Here is a 26,092-nt window from a genome sequence, read left to right on the forward strand (position 1 = left end):
TATATATTCTCAAATTTGTGCTCTTTCAAAGATAGTGGAATGAAGGGCTGAATGACTTTAAATTAGTTCAGTTATTTTTTATACAGAAAATGTCTATGTTTCCCTTGCACACAAAGGGGAATTAATATCAACAAAAAAAATACATTGTTATTGGCATCAACATCGGCTCTTGGCCAAATTCTTATTTTAACAATGGTTTTGGCCAAGAATTTCACAGTCAGTGCATTCCTACTTGTTACTTAAAGGGTAACTTTGCACATTCTACACATTGTTGCGTGTTTACAGGTCTTGAGCAGTACCACTGCAAACCTGAAAAAAGCGGTGTGTTTCAAAACCTGGCATCTACATTACCCACAATCCAATTTAGCCACTGAGTGACATCACTGGAGCCAGTTTATCAGATTACATGCAGCTTCTTCTGGAGCCACAAAAAGGCTTTATACTCCTTTTTCAAATATGCAGTGGTACTCCGAAAGACCAGTAAGCACACTTTCATGTGGAAAATTGATGGAGTTACTCTGTAAGTAAAGTGCCCATGTAAATGTATTTTGTTGAGTTGTGGAACGTGACACATGTATCTTGAGTCTCTGGAGTCACAACAATAGGAAGTTAGATTTGGGACAACAGACTCCAAAGATGTAGTTTCTCTCTCTGTAGGTCCTTTTGGCCTGAGCCCACTGTGAATTTCAGCCGTGGTTGAAGTGCAGGTGTTGAATGACATAATAGTGGTGGGCAGTCCAGTCTTAAAGTAGAAGAGTGGAATGATACTGTTGGATAGAAATAGTTCTGTGAGAGTAGCAGGAATGGAGAGGGGATCAGAGAGGATAACAGCAAGGACAGAAGGAAGAGGTGAGATTGAAAAGAAACAAGAGGAAAATGGTTAGGTTGGAGAAAGGTAAGCCTGGATAAGCCTTTTGACAAGTGAGCTCAGGGCCGGGGAAAGCCAGTCAAACAAAAAATCTGCCAAGTTTGTTTTATTCATGCTGTGGCGAACTACGGCTTTACTATCCTTTTTTTTTTTCCACAGCAACACACAAACAACAAGCAGAATACAAATGCCACTGAATTGTATCCCAGAGTTTTCTGCGCTCCCTCTTTTATGCAAAGATTTTTTGATTGAAGCAGATCTCCCTGCCATGTAGGAAATTACTAAATGATTCAACGTTTTCTGACACCCCAGAATTTACTTGCATTCTCATCTCTTATTCTCTTTAATCACATCCTCTTTCAATCCAAACCTGCTTCACACACATTTCATGCATTTGAAATTCCACAGAAGACCAAACTCCAAAGCAAACAGTGACAATAAGCATTTATTGTTGAGGCTTTTTGGTAGCCCGGATGGCACCAAGTAATACGTTAACTAATGGGATGTCGACTGGCATTATTTGCTATTGCTGCTGAAGAATAACAATTCACCAAACTGGATATTGAATACAGATTTTTTTTAGCCTTTTCTTGATTTGTATCTCCCAAGTCTACATCTAAAACAAATAATTGAAGGTATTGTGTATCTTACAGCGCAAACGGCATCAGAACTGTAAAATATATTTCTGTCAATTTGCTACTCATCATTTTTCCTTGATTGGGTGTTGAAAAAATACCTAAAGGAAAGTCATTAGCCAGCGTACACACACACTTGCACGCTGCACCCACAAGCTCCTCGGGGTTGATTCTAATGATACCCATGTGATTTATCCAGCAAATCCATGAGCAGTGTGTTAAAAAGGAATCCAGAGCTGACCTAATAAGCCATATCTTTGCCTTTGTCTCTCACTGTGCTTTTTGAGAAGAGACACGAATCAAGAAACCTTATCACAAAAGACATTCAGAAATGTGACACATTTCCTCAGGGTTAATATTGCTTTGTGTCTCAGTGGCCCACTTCTCCTTCACGTTGATGCTTAGCTGCACACGAATGACAAACAGCAGCAACACATGCAGAGACATTTATAGTCGACTCCATTAGGAAGGGGTCCCGAGCAGAGGACATGAGAGCAGAACATCCTCCATTGAGAAAATGTTGACTCTTTGCGCTTAATTGTCGGGCACAGTGTGAAAGGACTCGTCAAATTGGGTTAAATGAAGATCCTCAGTTTCCCTTTTAATCTGAGACTCCCGCCCTGCACCCACGCCACAAAAACAAAATGCTGCTAAAGATAAAAAGCGACCAAAACAGTAGCAGCGTGGATATAGTGGTGAATGGCTCATAGAGGATATTTATGTAATCTTGGGGCACCAGGGCTGACTCAACCCCGACTCAGAGCCGCTGTTGCAGAGAGAGGCCCAAGGACAGTGGCAAATTTTCTAAATCCCTGGTAGACACAGAAAGTTAAGACATGCAGTGTTGCAATAAAACAAAGCCCAACCCATTTATCTGAGCATCCCACACAACCCCTGGCCTAGATTTACAGCCCCTGGCATCCATAGCTACCAAATCTTCTGGCAGCCACTGCCGCTGATATTGATAGGAAGAGCGAGAATCCCACCAAGGAACTCTGAGCTGGAGGGGGCGAACTTCCCAAAACATGAGCTGTCCCTTAATGGACAAAAAGTGTATGATATGAAATGTTATGTCCTACGATCAAATTGTAAATTGGGATAAATTGTCTCTCATTGATTTTTTGCTCTTTCTCAGAACTTGTCTTGCAAGTATCTTGTGCTATGTGGCATTAAGAGTTTATGGATTGTTTGACAAAGCCCGGTCTTTGATGAGCATTTGTAGCCTCCGGAGACAGAACACAGTCGCTGTTCCATCAAGAGAAAAATGCCTGTTTGAAAACAAATAAAAACAGGCCCTCTCTCATCATTAGATCTAAAGCACTTAATCCTGCACAGAGGCAGCTCTTCTCTTTCACAGAAAAACCTTTTACTTTGTATCCATCACATATGGATCGCCTCTGTGGAGTATGTCTGCATAACAAGTTGCTGATGTTGATCCTCTGGAGTTAGAGGGCAATCTTCACCATCATGCTCCTCTTAAGGGTTATCCCCAGGGTGTGGATACAGACTATTTTAGTTATTCACAAGATAAAAACGTGATTTATGGATTATGGTGGTGAAAATAGGCACCAATACAAAGGAGCGTTCGTTGTAATAAATCCTTTTGTTCCTGAAAAGTTAAAGCATTGCAGTTTGCTGCTGTCATACAAGCACGCTTTGAATAAGAGCCGGATTCCTGCTGAGTGGAAATTTTGTCTTGATTTATCTCACCTTTTTTTTTTACCGCCAAACTCATAAAACATGAAAAGGACAATACAAATCACCCACGTACACATAAGCACAAACTGCGACACTCAGAGAGAGGCTGGTATTTATACGAGGCAGGCTCTCGCTTCACCACAGGGGTAAATATTGGTAATAGGTGACATGCCATTTTGGCTCTTGTGGTGTTGCTTTTAGTATGTATGAGGAGAGCGGGAAGGCCTTGTAGACACATGATATTTTACAGCATGCATGCAGGCGTTCCCATTGTTGTGTTCGCTTTTCTCAGAAGCTCCGAGGCTCTTCGGCTAAAGAACAACAATGGCCTCGTTGTTCCGTCTCATCTGTGTTCATGCCTGGTAAAAGGAACATAAAACTCTCTTCCCTCTGTGAGCCCCTGCTAGTTGCTCTCGTATCAGTGCAGTTCAGGCACAGAGGAATAGTTTTCAAAGTGTCACCGTTTAGGGCATGGTTTGGATGTCAGCAGCTAAATGAATAAATAATGTGCCCTCAAGTTGCATTTGATGTAGCAGGATCTGATCTGATGCGACTTTTCACTAAAGCTAGCTAGCATCCAGATGTTGGAGGAAAACCCTTTTTTTCCCTCCCTCAGGTTGCTAATGAAACATGGAACAGGGAGGATGTTTACAGCCGCTGCACTGACAAAAACATCAGGAAGGAGGTTGAAGGGAGACAGTCGGTTTATAAGAGCAAAATTGATTTGGAAATGTTGCAGTGGTGTGTGTAAGTCTGGATTCATGATCACAAAGAGCGCACGTACAGTATCTACAGTATGCGATGTCATAGCTCTGAGGCGTCCTTGCTGCAAAGCTTGCACTGAATAGGAAGGAAGATACAGTAGTAGCTCTTAGTGTGTGTTGTGTGCAGTTTTTGAGGAAGTGCAGACACCCGGAGGCCAAATCTGCCTGCAGTGTTTGGACATGGCCTACTTCGAAGCGTGCAGTCATTAACGTGGTCTTCTACTCTGTGTAAAGTACACAAATGGGATTTTAATTCATACCCAGAGTTCCGTATGCAGAGTGTCCTCTCTACTACTTTTCATTCCTCTGCGCGCACCCAGCGCTGCAGTTCACCACAGTGTGTACACATACGATAAAATATCAAGGATTTGAGAAAGTGGTGACATCCCGTATGTGTGGCGCCTTGCCGCATGACCTTGAGTACCCTCGGTAAGCCGCAGTGTCTGAAGATGTGTGTGAGTGTTCGGTATGGCGGTGGCCTACTCTTGTCTCGTGGACTTTGTCGTGCCTGTGTTTGAATAATGTCCTGCAGGAGACACTCTAAGTGCAACGTCTAGGACTCAGGCGTCAGCAGTAATATCAGGGCAACCTCTCCTCTCTCCTCTGTGTGCAATGGCACGAGGGATATTACGGCATTAGAACGCATGAATTATAGCCATATTGTGAGCTCAATGTCAGGGGACGCCGATGTGTTTCTGGTAGCACCGCCATGGCATTAGACATGAAGGAATATGAAATGTGTTTCAAGGATATCCCTTTGCACGCTGTTTTGGAATCATTTTCAATTTTGCTAAATAACACTACGTTGAGTTATAGTGCCGGATCTGTCATAAACTGTTGTGAGCTTTATGCTGCTACTCCTGTTTTATCTGAAGACTGCTGTGCCTTCACAGAGCCAGGTACAACTCACTATTCTGTGTCATAGTAAATGGATCTGTGCGTTTCTCAAAGACGGGGGGGCAGGGAGGGAAAAAAAGAGAAAAGACCAACCGGTGCAATAACATAGGATGCATTACCTAATAGATTTGGCAGAAATACAGAGTTCAGGGCGGTCTGATAAAGCTGGGTTACAGTACTTTAATCAATCACTAAGAACACGAGCCAATTTAGGAAGAAGCCTGACATTCAAGATAGGCTTTCAGACAGGATTAGAAATAGTGAATGGAGAGTCGACATATCTGCCAGGGCGAGCCGAAAGGACTGTTGTCAGGAGACAGTGTTCCCTCCTCCATGTGTGATATTGAGGCATGTCTTTGCCTCACCCCCCGCACAACCAATCCCAACCATCCCCTCCTCCCTCTTTATATTTGGAAAGTCACATTCTGTCTTCGTGGCCTTGCCCCTCAGTTACACTCTCTCAGTGAATGCAGATGAGTATTAGTATCAAGACAGTGTTGCTCGCCTCTCTTGTTTACTCTCTTCCTTCAAGAAAGGGCACTGTCATTTAAAATGTCCCTCGGAGCTCATCATCATCTGGATTCTCCGCCCTGAATAACGATATCTAGAATATCGATGTGAAAACGCAATGAGCAGAGAAAGACGGCTGCTTTCCTAAACAGACAACTGGGAGAACCACTGGAGGAAAAACAGCTGCTTTCTTTTCCCTCCAGGACGTCTTTCAGGCTTTCTCTTTTTTTAACCTAGCTACACCAATCCAGGCTGTGTTTTTTATTCTTCATTCTCTGTTGAAATTCCAGAATAAATCTGAGTCTATCATCAAAATTTGAAATGAAATTTGTTATTTTCAAAGCTTCATCATTCCCTGAAGCTAAGGGAGCTAGGTTAGCCTGAGCAGGATCAATGGGGAAATCAGCCAGGGGCCTTCATGGTTGTGGATAAGGGGATGGTTCAGGTGATGATTGATATCACCTCACTAATCCCTCTACATCTCCTCTAAATCCACCTGGCTGCGGCTCTGAATGAGCCTCTAATGTGATGAATTAAGATGTAAATGAGCAAACCACATTTGCATGTCTGATTGTCATGTTTTTAAATGTAGATTATTTGTTATTGGGCTGAAATGAAAGCAGTAAGGATTATATTTTTATGATATTTTTTTATTTTTTATTCAGGCTTTCCCGATGCTGTAAATGAACCACAATACACTAGAACTGGGTGATATGGCATTAACATATTACAATATTTTTAAGCCATATTATGATACACAGTGCATTTTTCCATATTTTGAAATCTCATTAAAAGCACCTCAAAAGTGCTAGGACTGGGAGACAAAATCAAATATCACAAAAGTTAATATACAAAAGACCAACCACTTAAAGTATTTCAGTCACTTTGAGTCTCATTCCCCACTTGGCAAATACTGACAGAGCTGACCTGACCTACAATCCCAAAGCGTCAGTGTTACTATCTTACCAAAAGGAGCTTTAAATATCAAGACTGCAACAATATTATAGGAATGACTATTGGTACAAAATGTTAACACAATGAGATTTTTGATAAATAGTCATCAGAAATGTGGACAGAATGACTAAAGCCCTATTCACACGGGACTAGTATTACCTGTGGACCTCTAGTCATTTGTGATAACTGCAGCGGATGTCTGTGATCTTAATCTAATGTGATCCACCATGTCCATAATTTGTAAGGTTAAAATCCCACTGCCTATTATCCACTATATTTTGCAAAACACAGAGGTTCTGTGATAATATTAGTCCTGTGCGAATCACAATGTCTTTGATCTGGGATTATATTTCTTTTTTAAACTGCTGTTTTCTGTTTACAGACAACATAACAATTATTTAATTTGATTTCAGCTCATTATACCATTTATATTACTTGATCGAAAGAGCTGCAAATGTGTATTTATGCTTCTAACACATGCACAGAGTAAGCAAAACAACTCTTTAGGTATATTAATAATGTGACATCTGTAGAACAGATGCTTCGCTTCTGAAAGTCGCTCTTACACAGAGCCTTGACACCATATCCCGAAGATAATGTCAGTAAATATGACTAAAATATAGACTTCCCCTATCCCGTGTGAATGTGCCACATGAAACACAAACATGAGGTGGAAATTTCTAAATCACATTAGATCAGAACTGGTAATACTAGTCCCGTGCGACTAGGGCTAATGTAGGTAAAGACAAGTATTAGAATAAGTAGAACAGTCTGGTAGGTTCAGAAAATGACATCACTTGACTTTAATGCAGACTTTAAAAACAGGAAATAGACAACGCGTATGCTGTATCATGATAGAACTGTATCTAAAATCTAAGGTGATATTCATGCAATCTGGGAATTTATTGAGGTAGGCCCTTTATTTTCAATGATGCCGTGCATGAACAGTGACTTAAAGCAAACAAAGTAAACGCAACCCAGATTAAAATACATATACAAACATGTCAACAAAAGGATCAGTTAATACAGTTACAGGCTGATAGTGGATATAAAGTTTTATATGACGATAACGATATATAATGTATATATTGCCCAGCTCTAATAAACACCTCCTTCATCTGCTCTGAAATGTCAAAGATTGTGTGTCACATAGTCCCCTTGAATGTTAAAGCACTATTAATAATTACTTAAACGCCTCTTATTAGTGGCTGATAGGGGCCATGTGGTGCAGCATGTGTTCGTTTGGTCTTTGTTTACACTCAAGATGAAGGTCATCCCCTCATTAGTGCAGAAGCATCTTTTTTGATGTTGTGATATACATAGTAATCAAGTGTGGCTCACATCGCTGTTTACTGTTGACCTTTACTTAAAAGCACATCACTGTCGGGTCGGTTTGAAACTTAATTATGCTCCCATAAAAACTCCAGGCATCATGCTCTGTGGACAGACCACATTTAATCTGTTGTCATTAGGCTACAGTAACCCTGCGATCCCTCTGTAAATAGGGCCCACACCATAATGCTCATGAATCCATTATGACTTTGTGTGTGTGTGTGTGTGTGTGTGTGTGTGTGTGCGTGTGTGTGTGTGTATAAAAAATAGATGCTGTGGGTTTTGCTGTGTCAAGCGCGCTCGTGTACGTCTCGGCTCTCAGCTATGTATTCGGAAATCCTGCTTGTCACACAACAATGCACTTTGGCACCTCTCACTTCTCTGCAACTACCAGGCATTTGCATGTCAATAGCATCATTCTACCACTGTGCTTTTGGCATTTGTGAATACTCTGCAAGGAAGCCAGGCAGCCGAAGTCTGTGAAAGGAAACATCAGAATAATGTGCGGGGCGTCGCTGCGTTCATTAACACGTTATTTTCTCAAAATTCATCTCGGCTTAATTGATCATCAGTCACAATTAAGGACTCTTAGGCGTACGATTCAGGACGGCTTTAAAAGAGCGTGCACGTGCCTCGAGGGAAAAGGTGAAGCTACAGAAGTGCTGTATATGATGCAGCATAGTTACAGAAAAGACTCGCTGTGATACTTTTAGATCAGAACAAATTAATTACTTCCCTTTCTTACATTAAGTCTCGCAGTGTAACACCATATTTTACCAGAACGTGGACTATCCTTGTGTTTGCACATTACTGTAACCGCTGCAAATACTAAGGCACCTAATGCATTATTAGCTCATTAATTTTACAGGCAGCATCTGGGTCATGTCAGTGCTCGGTATATATATATGATTCTGTGGAGCCCTTTCACACTGAATGATAAAGCTGACCTTTCAGTTTTCAGAGAAAGAACTGCAGCCTACGTACCTTAAATTACAACTGTTATTTAGCTTATTAGGCCATGGGCAGATTCATTTTCTCAGCATACTTACAGTACATAATATTGTAAGTGCGCACACACAAGGCTATTACATTTCAGTGAAGCCCCAGCAGCTTTTATTGCAAAAAAAGAAAAGAATTAATTAATTAATGTCACATTCTGCTGGAATAGTTGATCTGCATTTTTAATCTGTGTCTGCAGAAAAACATAATTCAAAATGCAGTGGATGAAAGTAGTGAATTACATGCACTCTGTGCAGGCCTTCGCTGCTTTTTGAAATGGTGCATAGCTAAGTGTTGTCCTCAGGATGATCAGCTCTTCAAAGGCCTGGCTTTGTATGGTGAGGATGAGGATACTTCTGTTTGTGTTTTAGTTCCTCTAATGGGGGATGGTGGGTGGCGAGGATATTACAATCACAAGAATTAATTTTCTCTATCCCTAGAAGGAAATGTCAACCTAATTGTGGACATTACAGCATCGTAAATTACCCACACACTGCCAGTTTTAGATGTATATTGTACGCTGCTCACCACAAAGACAATTTTAAATGATGTCATCAAGAGGACTAGTCTCCTGGCATAGAGGAAGTGTTTTGTACTTTTAAAATAATTGCTCACCATTGTGGGTTACTCTTAGTTGTGTATCTGCATTTGAAAGGGGCTGCGCAAATGGCTATTCAGGCCAAGGACAACTGCATGGCCTCTTTAACCCAGAGCAAAAGAGTCAATACTAGCCAAAGGAGGTGATCCATCTAAGATTTTATAATGCAGTGCCAATGAACTTGGGACTCTGATTGTGAGAAATCCACTCCCTGTTGTAATTAACAGCCAGACCTCAATTAACTCACAGCAAACCCTCAGTTCAACTCTATATGTTTGTGAAGTGTTAATAGCTGCTTTAAGAAAAATGTTTCTCCCGCCCCACCATGGTCAGTTCACCGGTAGCACGGACTTGGATGGCTGTTCAATGCACGACATATTGTTAGATACATTATTTAAAATGATGTACATTAAGCATTCGATGCAGAGTTTAAATAGGAAATAACCCATTTATCCCAAATGATACCCTCATTAATCTCACACTTTAATCAATCATTGTAAATATAAGTGAGTTTTCATCTCAGGCAGTAACTCTGATAACTGGCGGGGAGCAGCATTTAGAGCGAGAAGTGCAGCAGGAGGAATACACAGCAATTCACATCTGAAGTGATTGTCATAAACTTTGATTTGCTTTATATACGTAGTGCCAATGCCAGCGCTCTTCAGGTTCCTTGCACTTGCCTGAATTTTATTAGGGATGCATCCCAGAAGGCTAAAAATCCATCCTCCTTTTTCACTGTACGCCAAAAATTGATGTTAGCGCTGCCATGTTATACGTGCTGTCCTCACAGTGGAGGAGATGAGAGGAGCTGGTGGAAATATTCTCCTTGGTATGCTCGAGTGTATCCTCTCTAGGAATTCAATCATGTTTCACATATGCTCACCAAGTCCAATCAAATGTGTTGCATCTTCACAGATGTAGGATGATTTGAGCAACAACTGGGAAACACAACACTTAGAAAGCCATCTTTTGAATATTTGATTTAGCTGATCACTCACACGCGTGTGATAATACACCTGATGAAAACCGATTCTGAATTTGAAACACACAGAAGCCAGAGAAATACTGTTCCACTTGTCTATTCTTGTCCTCTTTTTTCCCCCACATGCGCATCATGTAAAAGTGGTGTCAAAAATGAAAAGAAATGAAAAGAAGACAGAGAGTCTACAGCCATGCTAGCAGCTCTTTGAAGGCTGTGTGTATAGGCACAGCAGTGCTTTGAGCTAAATGTGAAAGCATGCTAACAATGATAATGCTAACACAAATTTTTCTTAGCTGCCCGATCTCAGTAGCACATATGTGAGTGCGTCTGCCGTCTTGGAGAGAGAGGGGCAATGTACATGTAGCATAGCATTTTTTCTATTTAATTCAAAGGGATTTTGGCTTGAAACACTCATACAAAATTCCTTAAGTATAATTTGTCTAAATATTTGAACCGTACTCAAAAACAGCAATGTGACCACTAACACAACATTAAGACTGATATACATATTAACTATATATACAGTAAATTCTATGCATGTACAGTATTTGTGTCTTAGCATGTCAAGACAAACAGAGGCAGAAAGGCAACAACTCACTGCAGTTCTGTGTGTGGTTTGTCCAAGTGGTGTTGCCAGAAGAAACTGTCAAAGATGGCTGTAAGCTCGCACATGCGATACTCATATTGGGCATCTACTCAGATCAGGTAGTGCCAGGGTTGACTATTTGCAAGTATTTTGAAAAAATACAAAGTGTATTCATCTAATTCATCTAAAATGCATGTAACTAACAGTTAGTCTGAGATGCGCTGTAGATATCAAAGATGCTAACAACGCAACACAGTACACAAAAGTATATATCAAAAGTATATATCTTTATATATCTTTAAATGTTACAGTTACGCAGACTCCACAATGCAAATCAACAGCCAGTGACAGTTGTTTGTGCGACGTCACAGTGATTCGGTCTGTAGGTGTCGGAATATTTTACTGACCGGGTGAGCAGACCAACATTGCCACCAATCGAGCAACACAGCTGGTGATGCAAAAAAATCCCCATGACTGATAGCGTTTATGTGAGTAACACTGTGGCTGATAAACCATATAATGTATCAACATAGATATCCAATGGGAATTGGTCCGTAATGGGCAATGTAAGATATATATAACAAACACAATTGCCCAATTTGAATTAGATTTTCCTTTTTTAAAGTCAATAATTTCCTCATTTCTGAAGACATGACAGAAGTCTTGTGCTCTTTCGTTTGCAGCACTTAAGAGCTGCGTTGGCAGGGTGATAGAAATTGCACACAAAACATGTCATCAGGAGAACAGATTCCACCCTGCAAACGGCATCTGTGGGAGGATGGATAATGAGTATGCCGTGTGTAAAGCCTTAATGTGTTTACATACGGCTAGATTAGAGACGGACCCAATACTTGCCCCTGCGGTTTCTCGAAGAATCCCTGTGGGCTTCTTGAGTGATTAGCTACTTTGAGTTTTTTTCAGTAGGAGTGTCTGCTGGAACTCGACAGTGGATCAATAGGAGTAAGGATGATGAACTGTTGGGGAAATTTCTTTATTTTATCATTTTTTTTAAATGTAACCTCCTCAGTCCTTTTCCATCTAATTGGATCAGTTATCTTTGATTAATATACCTGTACCCCCACATATTGTTTCACACACTGTATTACTGACTAAACCTTATCTGACATGCACACCCAGTCAAGAGACAGAGGCAATATAGATTCAGGAATGGCTCCACTGCCTCCACTTGCAGCTCTAAGACTTCTAGATCAAATCTGTCCCTATCATTTGAGTCACCAAGAACAAACAGTTGTTTCAAGCACTGTCAGCAGTTAACACAATGGCCATTATTTATTTGCAGTGCAGCCACAGAACTCGTCTCAACATGCACTCACCTGGAATCTGTCTTTATTTGGCCTGCCAAGCTCACCTCTCCATGTTTCCTTGGCGGTTTGGCCGGTAATGATACTCGCGGCAGCATTTATCCAGTTGCCGGGAGAAGGGGTGGAGACACGTAGCTTAGCGGGCGGCCACAGCAGCAGCAGCAGCAGCGCCATCATCCCTCACCATCTCCCTCTTGCTTCTTTTAAAATATGTCAGCTTCACCGTGGTGATTAGCAGTCAGAATGTGCTGCGTCTTTGTCCTTGATTTAATGCCAAATCTCCTAAGTAATAATGACTGCACAGGCTGTGTGTCTGAAGAAAAAAAGCAGAAGAAAGAGGAGAGTGGGCCCTCATCCCTCACTGTTACAGAGGCACCGGTTCCCAGCAGGAGCCTCGTGAAGCGGCGGGTTTGGTTTTGACATTTCGTGAATGTTGTTTCTGAAACATGCCAATCTCCTTGATTTAATACGGCATGCTGTTGTTCGTGAAGCCCAGGAGCTTATATAAAGCGCGTGCCTGCGAGGGGAGACTGGCAGCATGTTTGTACATTCATTATTGATTTCACTGCATTGAAATCCATGTTTGCCTATCTGAAAAAAACACATCTAAGCAGACAATTTACAGATATATTTTCCAATTTATTGACACGCGGAGGCCAGAGAGCAGGCCTATCATAACAAGACGAGCGCTTGTCTCAAAATGGAGCCTTCGCACCGATGTAGATTTGTGTCTCTCTGGAGCACAAATGGGAAGGTGAAGACACTAAATTAAGTTTTAGCTGTTGCCTCTCCCGTTGTAATGAGTTCAGCTGAGGTAACCACCAGAGTACACAGGTTTCTGTCTCCTGCTTCCTGTCTTGTTGCCTGTCTCTTATTGTTTCCATAATGGCACATTCAGCCTCAGTTTTAATGTAACAGCACCAGAGCATTTGTAATCAGTGATTACACTCTCTCAGGTTGGGACAGCTCACTTTATTTGAAGTTAGATGTTCCAGAGGACTAATGCAGCTTTGTGAATGCCTTTGTTGCAGACTAGCTACTATAATAACAGAGTGGGGGAGATTCAGAAGCTCCGTCTACTCAGAACTCTTATTGGTTCCTTTTTTATCAGAGTCCATTCAGCCTCTCTCTAAGGGATGTCGGGGCGTAGGAGTACATTTGGCTCTGTGCTCAGACTTTTATTGCAATGCAGAGATCTCTCCGCTGTAGGAGAACAAAGGGTCTTCTACAGTAAGTATACGCGACCGTGGGCTCGGACCAAAATAAAGAGGAATAAAGTCTATGTATTTCCATCTAAATATGGTAGACGTATGGGGACAAATCCCATGTTGTATCGTCAGAATGCTTTTGAATATTGATGAATAGGGATTGGACCAGCAGAATTTAACATGTCCTATCAATCAGGGAGCGGAGAGTTGGGGAGGAGAGTGTTTAACGGCGTGTACTTGGTGGAGTGCCGTCTTGCATTAAGGGCTAATAACCTCCCTTAGACTCAGCACAGCACCTCCTCCTCCTCCTCTACTCCTCCCCCCGCCTCCGTCACCCCAGTTGTATTTATTATGGGCTGCAAGGCCACGGTGATGAGACGATCAATATTTCTGGGATGATGAGAGAGAACTCATGCAATCTCTCTCTCTCCCTCTCTGTTCCTCCCTTGGCAGTGCTTCAGCAGGTAGAGAGATCAAAGCAGAGAGGACCTCTGAGATGCTGTTGGAGGGGGAGACTGATGAAGTCCTCTGTGCTGGTTGTCCTCTAAACACACACACTCCATCACACTGTCCTATGTCCTTGCTATGTCCTGATTAAAAAGTTCGACCTGATGTATTTTATCTCGACTAGAATTAGTGTTATCACACGTATTCTGCTGCTGTGTGTGCAGATCTAAACAGAAAAGGCCTCAGTTAAATGTTCAATTGAAAGTCTTGTATCTTTGGGGAAAGGTGCCTTTTTGAAATCCTCCTCTAGGCAGACAGCTTTCTCTGTTCAGGGGATCAATATGTGGAAGTCTTTACCCACAGAACACACAATAGATCATAAATGTGATCAATTTAGTTTCGAGTTGAGGTGCCTTTTTGAGTTTTTTATGATACTTTAAAACTCAGTTGCCGGTTTATAAGGTACACCTAGTTAAACTAAAGCCCTGCAATAAATCCTACATTTATGAAAGTTATAGACTTGCCAATATGTTTCTTTTCCATTAGTGTGTTCCCTTTAGCTTTTTCTTTAAACCATATCCTCAGTGTTACTGGACAGAGAAACACAGAACTCCTCCGAATGATGAAATAATCCTAAAGTATTATGTGACGACCACCAGTTTTAATTACTTCAGTTTCGCTTCTTTGAAGTCATGTTTTATCTGTAATGTTGCCTGGGTGGACGGATCTAAATACTACAATACCTAAGAGCAATGGCTGCCGTTGCCATTTGAAGAGGCCAGTCTAAGGTGCAAAAATGGCAGCGAATTCAATGTGGTGTGTCATTTTAAAGCAACATCATGTAGAAATTGGTATCTTGTGCTATTTAGGACACCGGCAGTTTTTAGAGTGAAATACCACTGTCGTAAAAAGAAAGTTTTTCCCGGGTTTATCTAACAGTAATATCAGATTTACAGTAATGTCAGATGAGCTAACTAGCTAACCGCAGCTACAGTTGGCGGGGGATTTTTTAGCAAAAGAAAAGCTATCTGTCCATCAGGAAACTCTGTTAATCACAGAAAGTTCAGGCAGATAAAATATGATGCAGTTTCATTGATATAGTTGGTATGCGTGACATAGTGCCATACAGCGTTACACAGTACTCCCAGGAGATCCTACCTTCCTACTCCCTAGTGCGATTGAGAGAGACACCATTTACAAGTCACTGTACCACCATGTTATAAGGTAAAATAGTTACATAACGTTGCTTTAAGCTCGGTGGATTTTTCTTGCCAATATGCACATTGGGAGTCGTGGTTAATATCCACCTTAAAGTTTCTATGTACACAGGCTTTTGATTAAAGAGCCAGACATTTTGTAAAACAGCTGCACGAATTCTGTGTCACAGAACCTTGTCTATACAGTAGGAAAAATTAACAGGCTTTCTACATTTGGGACCAGTTCACTAATGTTCTGTTTCTGTTGAAACTGTTTCAGAGATTCAATTTAATGATCATTTTGCGGTCGTAGTAGTAGTAGTTTGTATTTTGTGATTCTGCTGGAATGCATTGCATTATACTCAAAGGTGTTTCCTATATTTAGTTATGTACTGAAAGTAAGCTTCACAGCGATTTTATTGCTAGAAATGAAGTGGATATATAAATGGTGTCGCTAGAATACTCTGTGTTGCGTAATACAATGCAACAGCACACCAAATTACAGCCTCGAAGATGACCATAATTTCAATTAACACCTTTCTGAAACATTTTCAGCAGTATAACCTTCGTGTAGTTCAGACTTATTGCAGTGCTGTTGCATTAAATGGGATTAGTTTTAGCCAGGTGTAGCTAATAAACGCAACTGAGTGAATTATATTACTGGTTGTGGTATTTGTATGTGTTCTCTTGTTCAGTGTTGTGAATTACAGTATAAAAGTCCATCTATGTCGAAATGTTTCACACTAGCTGAGGCTATAAATGCTATAAATGACGTGTGGCATTGTTAGACGCTGTGTACTTGTCTTGTATCCAACTTAACAGAAATGAAATATTTTTAACAATGTAGTTCATATCATCTTTAAACGCGGGGATGGCAGTAATGTCTGCCGGGAGTTAGCCTGCTGCAGTGGTCTACGGTAAGCAGGGTAGGGACTGTGTGAGTGTGGCTTTTCCAGCATTTCAAAGTCTTTGCCAACCCTTTCCACCCGGAGCAATGCATGCCTTTTAGTCCCCTGATTGGATATGGGTGGCTTTTCATGTATTATCACGTAGCACGTGCTCGGTGTGCACGAGTCTCTGAGCAGAATTGTCCACCACACACATTTTATTTCCACAAGTATCGGTGAAGGTGGGATCATCTGCAGTATGTACAACATGTACTGCATGTATGTGTTTTTGGCTTCCATGTACAGCTTCCACTGGCCAGACTTTCTGCTGATCCAGAGCTACAGAAAGTAGGAATAGCTGCCTCGCAATAACAGCACCTCCAGGAACGTCAGGATTGCTTTCTCTCAGTGGTTAGTGGCCCTCCAACGGCTGCCGATACATTATAAATCATTTACACAGTCATTTTGGAATGCAATATCCTCCTCTAAATGCTGGCTTTTCTTTCCCATTGTTATTAGAGCGAACACTGCAGTAGCCGCACAAGGCTGAGGGGGACCCTAAGCCACAGAAATTGAAAATTGATCAGGCAGTGTGGGAAGGTGTTCTCACTGGCGCCCGTGGTTTACCCTGGGACTGTAGATTAGCATTTACAGCGCTGTCACTGGAGGCCTGTAGCTACATCCTCCTCTGGCCCTTCTTCTGTTCATCCCCAAAAAGTGATCTCTTGTAAGAGCAAACAAAGGAGATAAAATTTAAATTCTAACTCGTCGGTATACCATCGGGAGATGTAGGGAAAAATGCTGCATGACATTAAGCAGGACATGAGATTTTTAGCGGGTTTTTTATGTTCCTGTGCATTACTCTTAATGTTGGGTTTTTAGCACTGCTTCTGTAAATATGGCTATCTTCTTTAAAGGATATGTTCAATTTTTTTTTAAGTCTGTCATATAATAAATGTCGTATGTTAATATGTACATTGAACCAGGTTTTGCTTTCTGCAATAATTCCTCCTGTTCATCCTTGTCTAAGGAGGAAATTCTTTACTAAAAAGACAGCTACTTTGGAGGATTTGACTAATCCTGACTGCAGAAAACTCATCTTAGCTTCAGATAAGTTTTGAAAAAATTTTTTTAAAATCACCACGATAGTGCCCTAAATCAAGTGGGATCATTTCCTCATGAGCTTACATATAATCAGACTTCTTCAAACCAGTGGAGTTGCCCCTGCTGGCCATTAGAAAGAGTGCAGGTTTAAGGCACCTCAGCATTGGCTTCACTTTTCAGACCCACACACAATGTTCGTGCTCCATCACTTGCATTGGGAGCCTGTTAGAATGATCTTCTGAGCAGTATCTGGGCCAGTATGAACTGGAGGAATGATCACAGTGACCAAGTCTGTCTTAAAACAAAAAGACAAACCCAGTGACAGTTTTGGTAACTGTAATCGTCATCTTATCTTTTAATTATTAATGTAAATGGTGGCCATTGAAGTACAGAAAATTACCTGCCACCAGTTGATACCTTTCACATTTCATTTGTCCAGTCTTGACAAGTTTCCCAACAGTTAATTGCAATATCCAAGTCAAAGGCCGGTTCTTGATTATGTGGATTGATGATACCACTAAGAGCTCTGTCATGTTTATGTGAGCTGCTTTATGTCATGACAGAAAAGGCCTCCACAAGTCAATAAAAATGACTGACTAAAAATGGGAGCAAACTGGTGGGCTGTCAGGGAAATATCATTAATTTTCCTGTCTTCTTCTCTTGCAGCACGGGATAGAAGATCTGACGAGCGGAGAGAGAGAGGACGGTGAATAAGGACCTCGGTGCGGAGAGGAAACTGCGTAACCGTGACTGTTTCTCCTCATCTGTAAGCCGGCAGGCTCTAGTATCGCAGCTGATGACTGTCCCTCAGGTGGCTGGACTGCAGGGCTGAGCAGGAAGCCTGTGTGTTTGCTGAGGGGCTGCCCCTGGCTTGTATGTTGGTCACTTGCAGTTGCACTCGCTCACAAGGACCATGTGGTTTTCTCCAAGGAGAAGTCGTCTCCCCTCGCAGAACTGGCACGGTGCCCACAGTAGCACCAATTTCAGCGTGTCCTTGTGGGTATTAAGTTTTTGTTGGTGCTTTGCGGCCGTGAGAGGTCAGAACTACCACCCCACTGTGAACACGCAGTATGGGAAACTCCGAGGGGTGAGGGTGCCCCTGCCGAGTGAGATTCTGGGTCCGGTGGACCAGTATCTGGGGGTTCCGTACGCCGCCTCCCCAGTAGGGGAAAAACGCTTCATGCCCCCGGAGCCTCCTTCCTCCTGGTCGGGGATCAAGAACGCCACTCACTTTGCTCCCGTTTGCCCCCAAAATATTCACAACGCTGTGCCAGAGATCATGATGCCAATATGGTTCACCTTCAACCTGGATATAGTTACCACGTACATACAGGATCAACACGAGGATTGTCTTTATCTAAACATCTATGTTCCGACTGAGGATGGTGAGTGTGTCGAGTAAACAGGGTGAAACCAAACCTCTCCTCCTCTCTTCTGTCTCTGCCTTCCTTCTCGCTCTGTCTTTACTCTTAAGATTTCGTGTCACCTCTGTATTTTTGCGCGGAGCATGACCTGTTGTCTGGCGCATGCTGTGTCCGTGTCCACCATCTCAACCTCCCATCTTGACTTGATCTTTCATTTAGTCTTTTCATCAACTCTCCCCTTCCATGCCACTGTTAGAGGTTCCTCTTTTGATGACTAAATGACTTATTAATATGACCGAATAAAAAAAGAAGCAAAAATCTAATCATACAAGGAGCAGATTGGAAATACTTGGTGCACCTACCTACCCTCACTGTCTTGACTGTTCTGGGGATATTAGCCATTAGTGATTAGTAGCCTGTCTCATAAGTGAATGATCTACTACTGTAGGGTTGGTGAAATATTCTGTCTGGTACACGAGAGGCCTGTGGCATCAGCCTGAACTATGTAAGACCCTTTACTCTCCTTGTTTGATCCAGTTTGTCCTTGCACAAAGCTGAAAGTGGGTTTTGTGCAAAAGGCAAACACAGATTTGGCTCAACCATGACTGAAAGTTTTAGATTTCTAGATGTTGACTCTTTTAAATGTCTCCCATTATTTCACCACTTGAAGGAGACCCACACAGGAAAATGGGCTTGAAATGTTAAGTGCTCTGAGAATCAAATGGGCAACGTCAAATAACACTCTCACTTATCAGATTACAATGGGAAAATGCAAAACTTTCTGGCCTCTCTGCCATCTGTGTGGCTGTAATGGGTCTTAAATAGAAGTGCATGTGAATATGGGCTTCCTGTGTCCCAGGATGCAGCAAATTCATTCCACCATTTTGGAATATTTCTGCAGCAACACCCCAGTTACTTTCTCAACAGGTCCTCTGTTGTTCTTGATGTTGATGATGCCTGGGAGGGTGGGAGGAAGAGGAGGAGGAGGAGGAGGAGGAGGAGGGAAAGAGGGTGACGAGGGGGGTCTGACTCAGTCTGAGTTGTTGCATGTCACATGGCGATCTTTTCCAGATCTCTCTGTTATTTTGTAGTTTTTCCATTCATTTTACAGTCAAAAGAATATCCAAGGAATGTGCCAGGAAACCCAACAAGAAAATGTGTAGAAAAGGAGGTATGTAAAAAAAAAAAAAAAAGAATAAAGGAAAAAGAAAAGCCAACACGGAGTTGAAAGAGTGAAAGAGAGAGGAGAGTGATGGGTGCATCCTTCCAAAGCCGCCAATATCACCACCTATCAACTCCCAAATCAAAGTGCTAATTGGGATGAACGTGGGACTTGTGACTCAGATCAACCTTGACATGAGATGAGTGAGTGTTGCATGTGTGTGTGTGTGTGTGTGTGTGTGTGTGTGTGTGTGTGTGTGTGTGTGTGTGTGTGTGTGTGTGTGTGGTGAGGTGTGGTTTTACTATGAGAGTGTGTGAAGAAGTGAGAATACAAGTCCCTAAATAAATGATGCTTTGTCAAGCAATAGATCGTGATGTCTAAGAATAGCGTGTATTTATTTATTTGTATTTTTACATTATAGTATGGCTTGTTATGTTTAAAGTGTGACATTCTTGAATTTAAATAGAACTGTGGATTAATTCAGAGGCATGACTGCTGCTTTGAAATACTAGAAGATGAAATTTGACTTGGTATGTAATGAACTTTAGTCATGTCGCAGGCTGCTCTGACAGCACTTAAGACACCAGCTTATTGGAAGTATTTGTCAAACGCGACACCTGAAAGCGCCGCAGCCTCAGCCATTGATTAAATTTACACAAAAAAGTGGAGGGCCACCTTTCTCTTAAATTTATTATGCACAATTGTTCAAATAAGGGCTGGTGGGGTATTTCATTGGCACAACAGCTTTCATCTATCCATGTGGCAAATGTTCAAACTCACAGCCACGGAGAGAGACGGTCCAATTTCATTAGCAGCAGCTAAAATCTCACTGCTGGTAACAACAGAGGGCTAATTTCCCGAGCCTGCCTGAAGGCTCAAGGACCTTACAAGTAGCCTCAAGACCGTGATCCAGAGCATATCTCGCTCCACAGTAAAGATTCAGTTTCAGCTGGGAGACCTCTGCTGTTGATTTCCATGGAGGCAGCAGGCAGCGATTGGCCTCACTCAGTGCACTCGTACATTCTGCTTTGGTAAACCAATTTTGTAAGAGACAGACTGGCCCTCCAGGCACTTCTGCTTCTGAATTAGTCCCAGTTGTGGAATATACACAGAAATATCTCTTTAATATTCCCCTTCCACTTGGAATTTTTCAATTATCTTCCCCATGTTTGGTAATGAGAAAATGGTTTATCATAAGTTTCATATGTTGGTTTTGTGACACATTATTGTGCAGAGTGATGCTTGTTCCAGAGTTCCTCTGTTGCTATAAACACAAAGGTTGTTTTTTCAGTCTCGCTGGAAACTCTTTATTTCAATTGCACCTTTTTTTTTTTTTTTTTTAAACTGCTTCTACTAATCTTGGCTTATGTTGAATTAGCAGTGCAAATGAAGCATAATTTATCCCTCTTAGGCAATGTAAAAAGCAACCTCTGAAGCATACTTTGGTTTTGGTTAAATGTTTCCAATACAAAGTTAAAGTCTTGTTTGACTGATTCAGAGCAAATTGGGAAACTGCTTAACAGTTCATCAGTTTCCTCATTAAAGATTTTTAATTAGTGTCTTCTCAATAGTTTGGTCTGTTACATAAAACAGTTAACACCAATAGGGTCATATGTTTTCTATTAAATGTTTGCAAAGCTTTCAAAAGAGACCTGTATAATGCAGTAGAGTCATACACCCTGGGCATATTCAATACTTACAGCACCTCCACTACCAAGTTCACAATCTGTATCTCCTTGAATGTGGTTCCTCCGGGGGAAAGAGTGATTTATTTTCAGAAAAAAACAAAAACAAACGATGGTATTTGACTCTTGATGAAATGGTTGTGTGATTGTTGCCAAGCAACAGTATGCAGTTCTGACAGAAGCAGAGTAAATGACCCTCTTACCTAGCGTGAAGCACCTTTGTTGCAATGGTGATGCCTATCAAGTGAGAAAAATATATGGTCCATGAATCCTGTGAAATGCATCACACGTGATCTTATTAGATTCTTCTGTTTTACTAGACAAGAGGTTAGCGTAATGTGATTTGTTCATTCTGGGGCCCGTAAATATAAATGGAGAACACAACCTGCAATATGAGTGAGCAGAGTGGTGGTAAGAATATAGAACCGTAGGATTAGGTTTCGAGAAATCCTCCCGTATGGATCCCGTTCCATTAGCATCCAACTGGGTGTTGTGCAGCACTTGATTTAGTGATCAAAGATGCCGCCCATCTTCCTCCATTAAACAGGACGAAAGCCCTGAAAAGACGCGCTGGTGCCTGGATAGACGATCAAAGACAGACTCGTTCAAAAAATATCAGAAGGCTCAAGTTTAATTTTCCTTTTTTTTGCCAATATGGTTGGTTGGTGTTAAGAGCTACGGTTGTTGTGCCAGTGGAGCATTGCTCTTTGTTCAGAAGCAACTTGATGTTTACACTGACTGTAATGTCATCTAGAGTATCGCCGTCCTTTCTTTTTCTAGACAAATGCAGCACCGCATGACCAGGATGTCCGAGCAGGGAGTCACTAGGTCATGTGGAGGTGGTCGAATATGCAAGATCAGCACCGTAGCTCGCCGCTCTCTCTGAAGTGGCCTTATAGTGCACACACACACAGGGCTCAGAGCAGTGACAGAGCTGCCGACACTGGAGCTGTGGTTATATCACTCAGTCATTTTCTCTGCTCTGAGTCGGAGTGAATGGAGTGAAGAGAGGGGTAATGATGTGCAGGGACACAGCTAAGCACTATTCAGCCTCATAGTGCTAGATTGGCTGGAGATGGGTCAATTTTGCGAGGACAAACCCTGATGAGGTCAATCTTTATCTTTAAAAGAGGTTTACATTGTTAAGTTGATTGACAAACTTTAAAAGAGATCTGTAAAATCACATGCTTTTGATGAGATCCTGATTGAGGCAGAGTTGTGGTGATAAGGTGTTCTCACTGTGCTGCGTGCAACGTGTTTATACACTATGCACATTACTTTTTTTTCTGCAGGGTTTTACAGCATGTCTCTTTCCCTGCTTGTAACCCGCTTGTAAAACCTGTCCTTGGAGTCCTTCACACTGGTCTCCATCAATAACACAGCTTCCGAGAGACACTCCGAGATCAACCTCCCTGACTCCTAAATTCAGCCCTCATCATGAGTCTATTTGAGATAAGTGCAGCGAAATCTGTTGTACGTTTTGGCTTGATTTGGACCACTCAACTATCATTCTTATGCAGCCCTCACAGGCAGCAGGCTGCCATGTGTTACGCAGCCCGGTGCCAGTACTGAACAGCCCGATCAGTTGCCAAACCTGTAGATTAACTACCCCAGCAGAAACACTGGACATATTTTTCCTCTTACCAGATGACCTCCAGATGCTTGAGCGCTGTGAAAACTGCAAAAGAGCCCCAATCCTGGTTAGACTGCGTCTGGGCCGTGGCAGACAGTAACACACCATGGTAATCCCGTTGGTTGGCCGACTCAACCCTGCCTCAGGGAAGGAGGGGCTACTCCCTGAGTGCTGCCGAGGAAATCTGTACACCAAGCAGACAGCACAAAAACTTTCCAAGAAGACAAGAACAAATATTGGCTTGTGCCATTTGAAAACAGAGCAGATACCCAAGTTTGTTTGATGGAAAATTACTTCTATAATCTCCTATGATCATCTGTCTGGTGCAGATGACGACCCCAGCGAGTGAGGGCTGTAACCAGCCAGCGGCCGATCCAGCCACACTGACTTGAGATGCAAGACGCGGCCTGAGCAGGAAGTTCCTATTCAGAGGCCTCCTGCTGCTGTGCTGTCCAGCTTCAGCAGTCAGTCCAAGGCTCAGTATCGCTGTTCTGTTCTTTGTTTGTCCCAAACTAAAACGGAACAGAAGACAGAGCCTGTGGAGTCCTAAAGCTCTGTTAAAGGGGAAAACACTATTTATTTGCTGCTTCTGGCTTCTCTGTTAGCTTAGACCACAGCTCTTGAGCCCTGATTCCCCCTTAAATCTCCCCTAAGTGGACGTAATCATTCAGCCTGTGTTTTTATGGTTGCACCACAACATTCATGATTTCATTTTATACACATTTTCTAAAAATTAAGGCCAACAAATTTGGCAACTTTGTGATTTTGAATCTGTTGTTGTGATGAAGAGGTGAAAGGTGCCCTGTGGAGTTTACTTTGGTTAAAGACACATTTTGAGTGCATATCTCAGCTGGTAAAACAGTTGCAAAGCTAAGTTGTTGGTTTTTTTTAGTTTTTTTCAAGTCATGCAGTCTTTACATTCATGTTTGCTTGCTTGTACTCGTCTTCTCCTTGTTGTTCACTGCCTTTGTTTGTGCTTTGTCACATTTCTTGGTATGTTACTGCGACTAGGGCTGGGCAATCAGACACATATATCAGCTATTGTGATTTCTTTCGTCTATCGGCAGTTGTTTTCTTGTGGCTATTTTTGACATTTTATTTTGCTAACTTAATGATATGCCTTCTATGAGAGTGGGAGTTGCTGCTAAACAGCAGTCTGTTCAGCAGTGGGCTAACCCAGTAGCACAAAGAGGCCTGTAACAACAGAGAGAGGCAGCAAGGTAAAACATTGTGTAACGATACAACCAGAATATATTCACATCTAACTCTGGTTTTTTTTTTTTTTTTGTTTGTTTCTGTCGAGTTTGGAAAAAATGGGAACAAGGCAATTAAATTTGGTCACTTTGGTGAAAGAGCGAAATTTAAGTTCAGAAGGTGGACAGTTTTTTGTAAAATAAGGTAAGTAGGTGTAAGAATATTTCCTTTCTTGAGATTTGTGAGTTTATTTTGGTTATTTATTGGACTAAAAAAAGAAAAGTCCTATCTGTCAGTTTGCTTGAGGCAGGTGAGCGAATTGAACCAGGTCCCTCTAAAGAATCTGTCCTCTCATCACTGGAGGAAGTGGGGACTTTCCTTCCCCCTGCATGTGCCAAACGCACAAATATATGAACAATGGCCAGTTTTTTAGCTGACGGTGGCCAGTTGGAAAATTTGAATATATCGCCCAACCCTTTCTGCCATCGACTGTCAATCAGTAAAACAACTGAAACCATCTGCAGGGTCTGAATCACGTTGCAATGAGGACCCACTCCTAAAACATTGCTCCGTAGTAGAATCCAAAAATTACAAAATCAGTCTTTGCATTGTGCTTCTAGTTCTCATCATTAAGTGTTTAAGGCTACGTACCTGCATTGTTCCCGCTTTTGGAAATCAGTAATGTAGCTGCACTGTGCAGCACTTAGTGAAATGACAGACAGAAGATTGAGAAGCCTAAAGCCTGGTGAGCCCTGATTATTTTGTGAGATATTTGTGCAGAGTACTCCTTTTCCCCTAATATGAGAAATAAATGGATCATTAAGGATAAAGAGAAGCGGTAAGAAACCCCAGTGTGTTAGCTTACCACCATACTCAGGAGCCTGTGGTCTCTGTTAAACATGTCTCTTTCCATTATCGAGCTGTAGACAGGCAGAAAGACAACTTGGCTGCCTTTTATTTGTTTTTTTATTTTGGGAACAGCTGAAGCGCAGTGTGAGTTTTGGCTGTCCTTTACTGCAGGATTACAGCCTCCTTAACCTTTTAGCTGCATTCTCCATCATTCTCTCTTATGTGTCCCTCCCAAGCTGTTCCTTAACCTCTACACTGGGAGACAGATTGAGAGAGATGGAGATAGACATACAGAGGAAGAGAGAGAGAGACGGGGAGAGCAGGGAGACAGGAGGAGAGACAGATCCAGGCACTCTGAAAGAGAAAAACGGCCACCTGAGGATTAGAGACTGAATATAACTGCTCTAAATTGTCAAGGCTGCAACATTTCACATTTCACTAAGTCCCTTTCCACATTCTGACCTTTCTGATATTTAACTCCGAGGCCCATCTATTGTCAGCGAACCTTTATCCAGCAAAGGAAAGGCAGTTAACATTTAGCCCCTCTACGATGTATTGAGTGAATTCTGGATTCAGTCGAGAAGTCTCCAGAGTCTGAGAGCACTCTCTGTATCTGTATGTGTGTGTGTACATATGTGTGCACACTTGGGCTTATTCATGTAAAACTCTACAGCCGACTACTAGACTGTCTTTTGTTTGCAATTCCATCGTGCTGAAATGTTCATTTTTAACAGCCTTTATATAATAAGTATAAGCCCATCATATGCGGTTTCTCTGAACCTGATTTGATGAATGCGACAGGTTTCTATTTTGCTTGTCAAGGAACATGAATAATAGCTGTTATTCTTGACGCCGCCTGTTTCGAGGTGATGCAAATGTCGGCTCCTGGAGGCCGGCTGTACGCGAAGAAACCCGCCGATTCATTGCAGTTTCATCTTAATTTCACAGCCTCTCGCTGCGGCATCACTTTTAAAGATTCAAGGTCAAATATAGGCTCGCACTGCAGATGTCACATGTTTGCTGTTCCTATTATAGATCCAGCATTTGACACACACACACAGGCTCACAGACAACAGGATTCAAAGTGACAGAGCTTCCCTGTCGACACCTGCCATCCAATCTATGGCTGTCTGAAACACTATCACTCAATAACTGCACTGTTTTACCACAGTGAACGCCGGAATAAGTGTAATCACTAACAAGCCATAAAGAAGGCTG

General features: G+C 42.0%; 1 protein-coding gene across 4 annotated transcripts in view; it reads left to right on the forward strand.

Moving 5' to 3' along the window:
• nlgn3a (neuroligin 3a) overlaps positions 1 to 26,092 on the forward strand; it is a 201,643-nt gene that overhangs the window by 78,719 nt on the left and 96,832 nt on the right. For 2 of the 4 annotated variants that reach the window (XM_084353360.1, XM_084353361.1), the window contains exons 2-3: positions 17,654 to 18,372; positions 19,463 to 19,522. In XM_084353360.1, coding sequence (XP_084209486.1) covers positions 17,901 to 18,372; positions 19,463 to 19,522 — 532 coding nt within the window. In that variant the 5' untranslated portion in view covers positions 17,654 to 17,900. Of the gene's footprint in view, positions 1 to 13,806; positions 13,890 to 17,653; positions 18,373 to 19,462; positions 19,523 to 26,092 lie in introns of all 4 variants that reach the window. The other 2 variants (XM_084353362.1, XM_084353363.1) reach the window with 2 other exon arrangements.

Source organism: Pagrus pagrus, assembly GCF_965226575.1.
Source record: "Pagrus pagrus genome assembly, chromosome: 5".
Taxonomy (NCBI): domain Eukaryota; kingdom Metazoa; phylum Chordata; class Actinopteri; order Spariformes; family Sparidae; genus Pagrus; species Pagrus pagrus.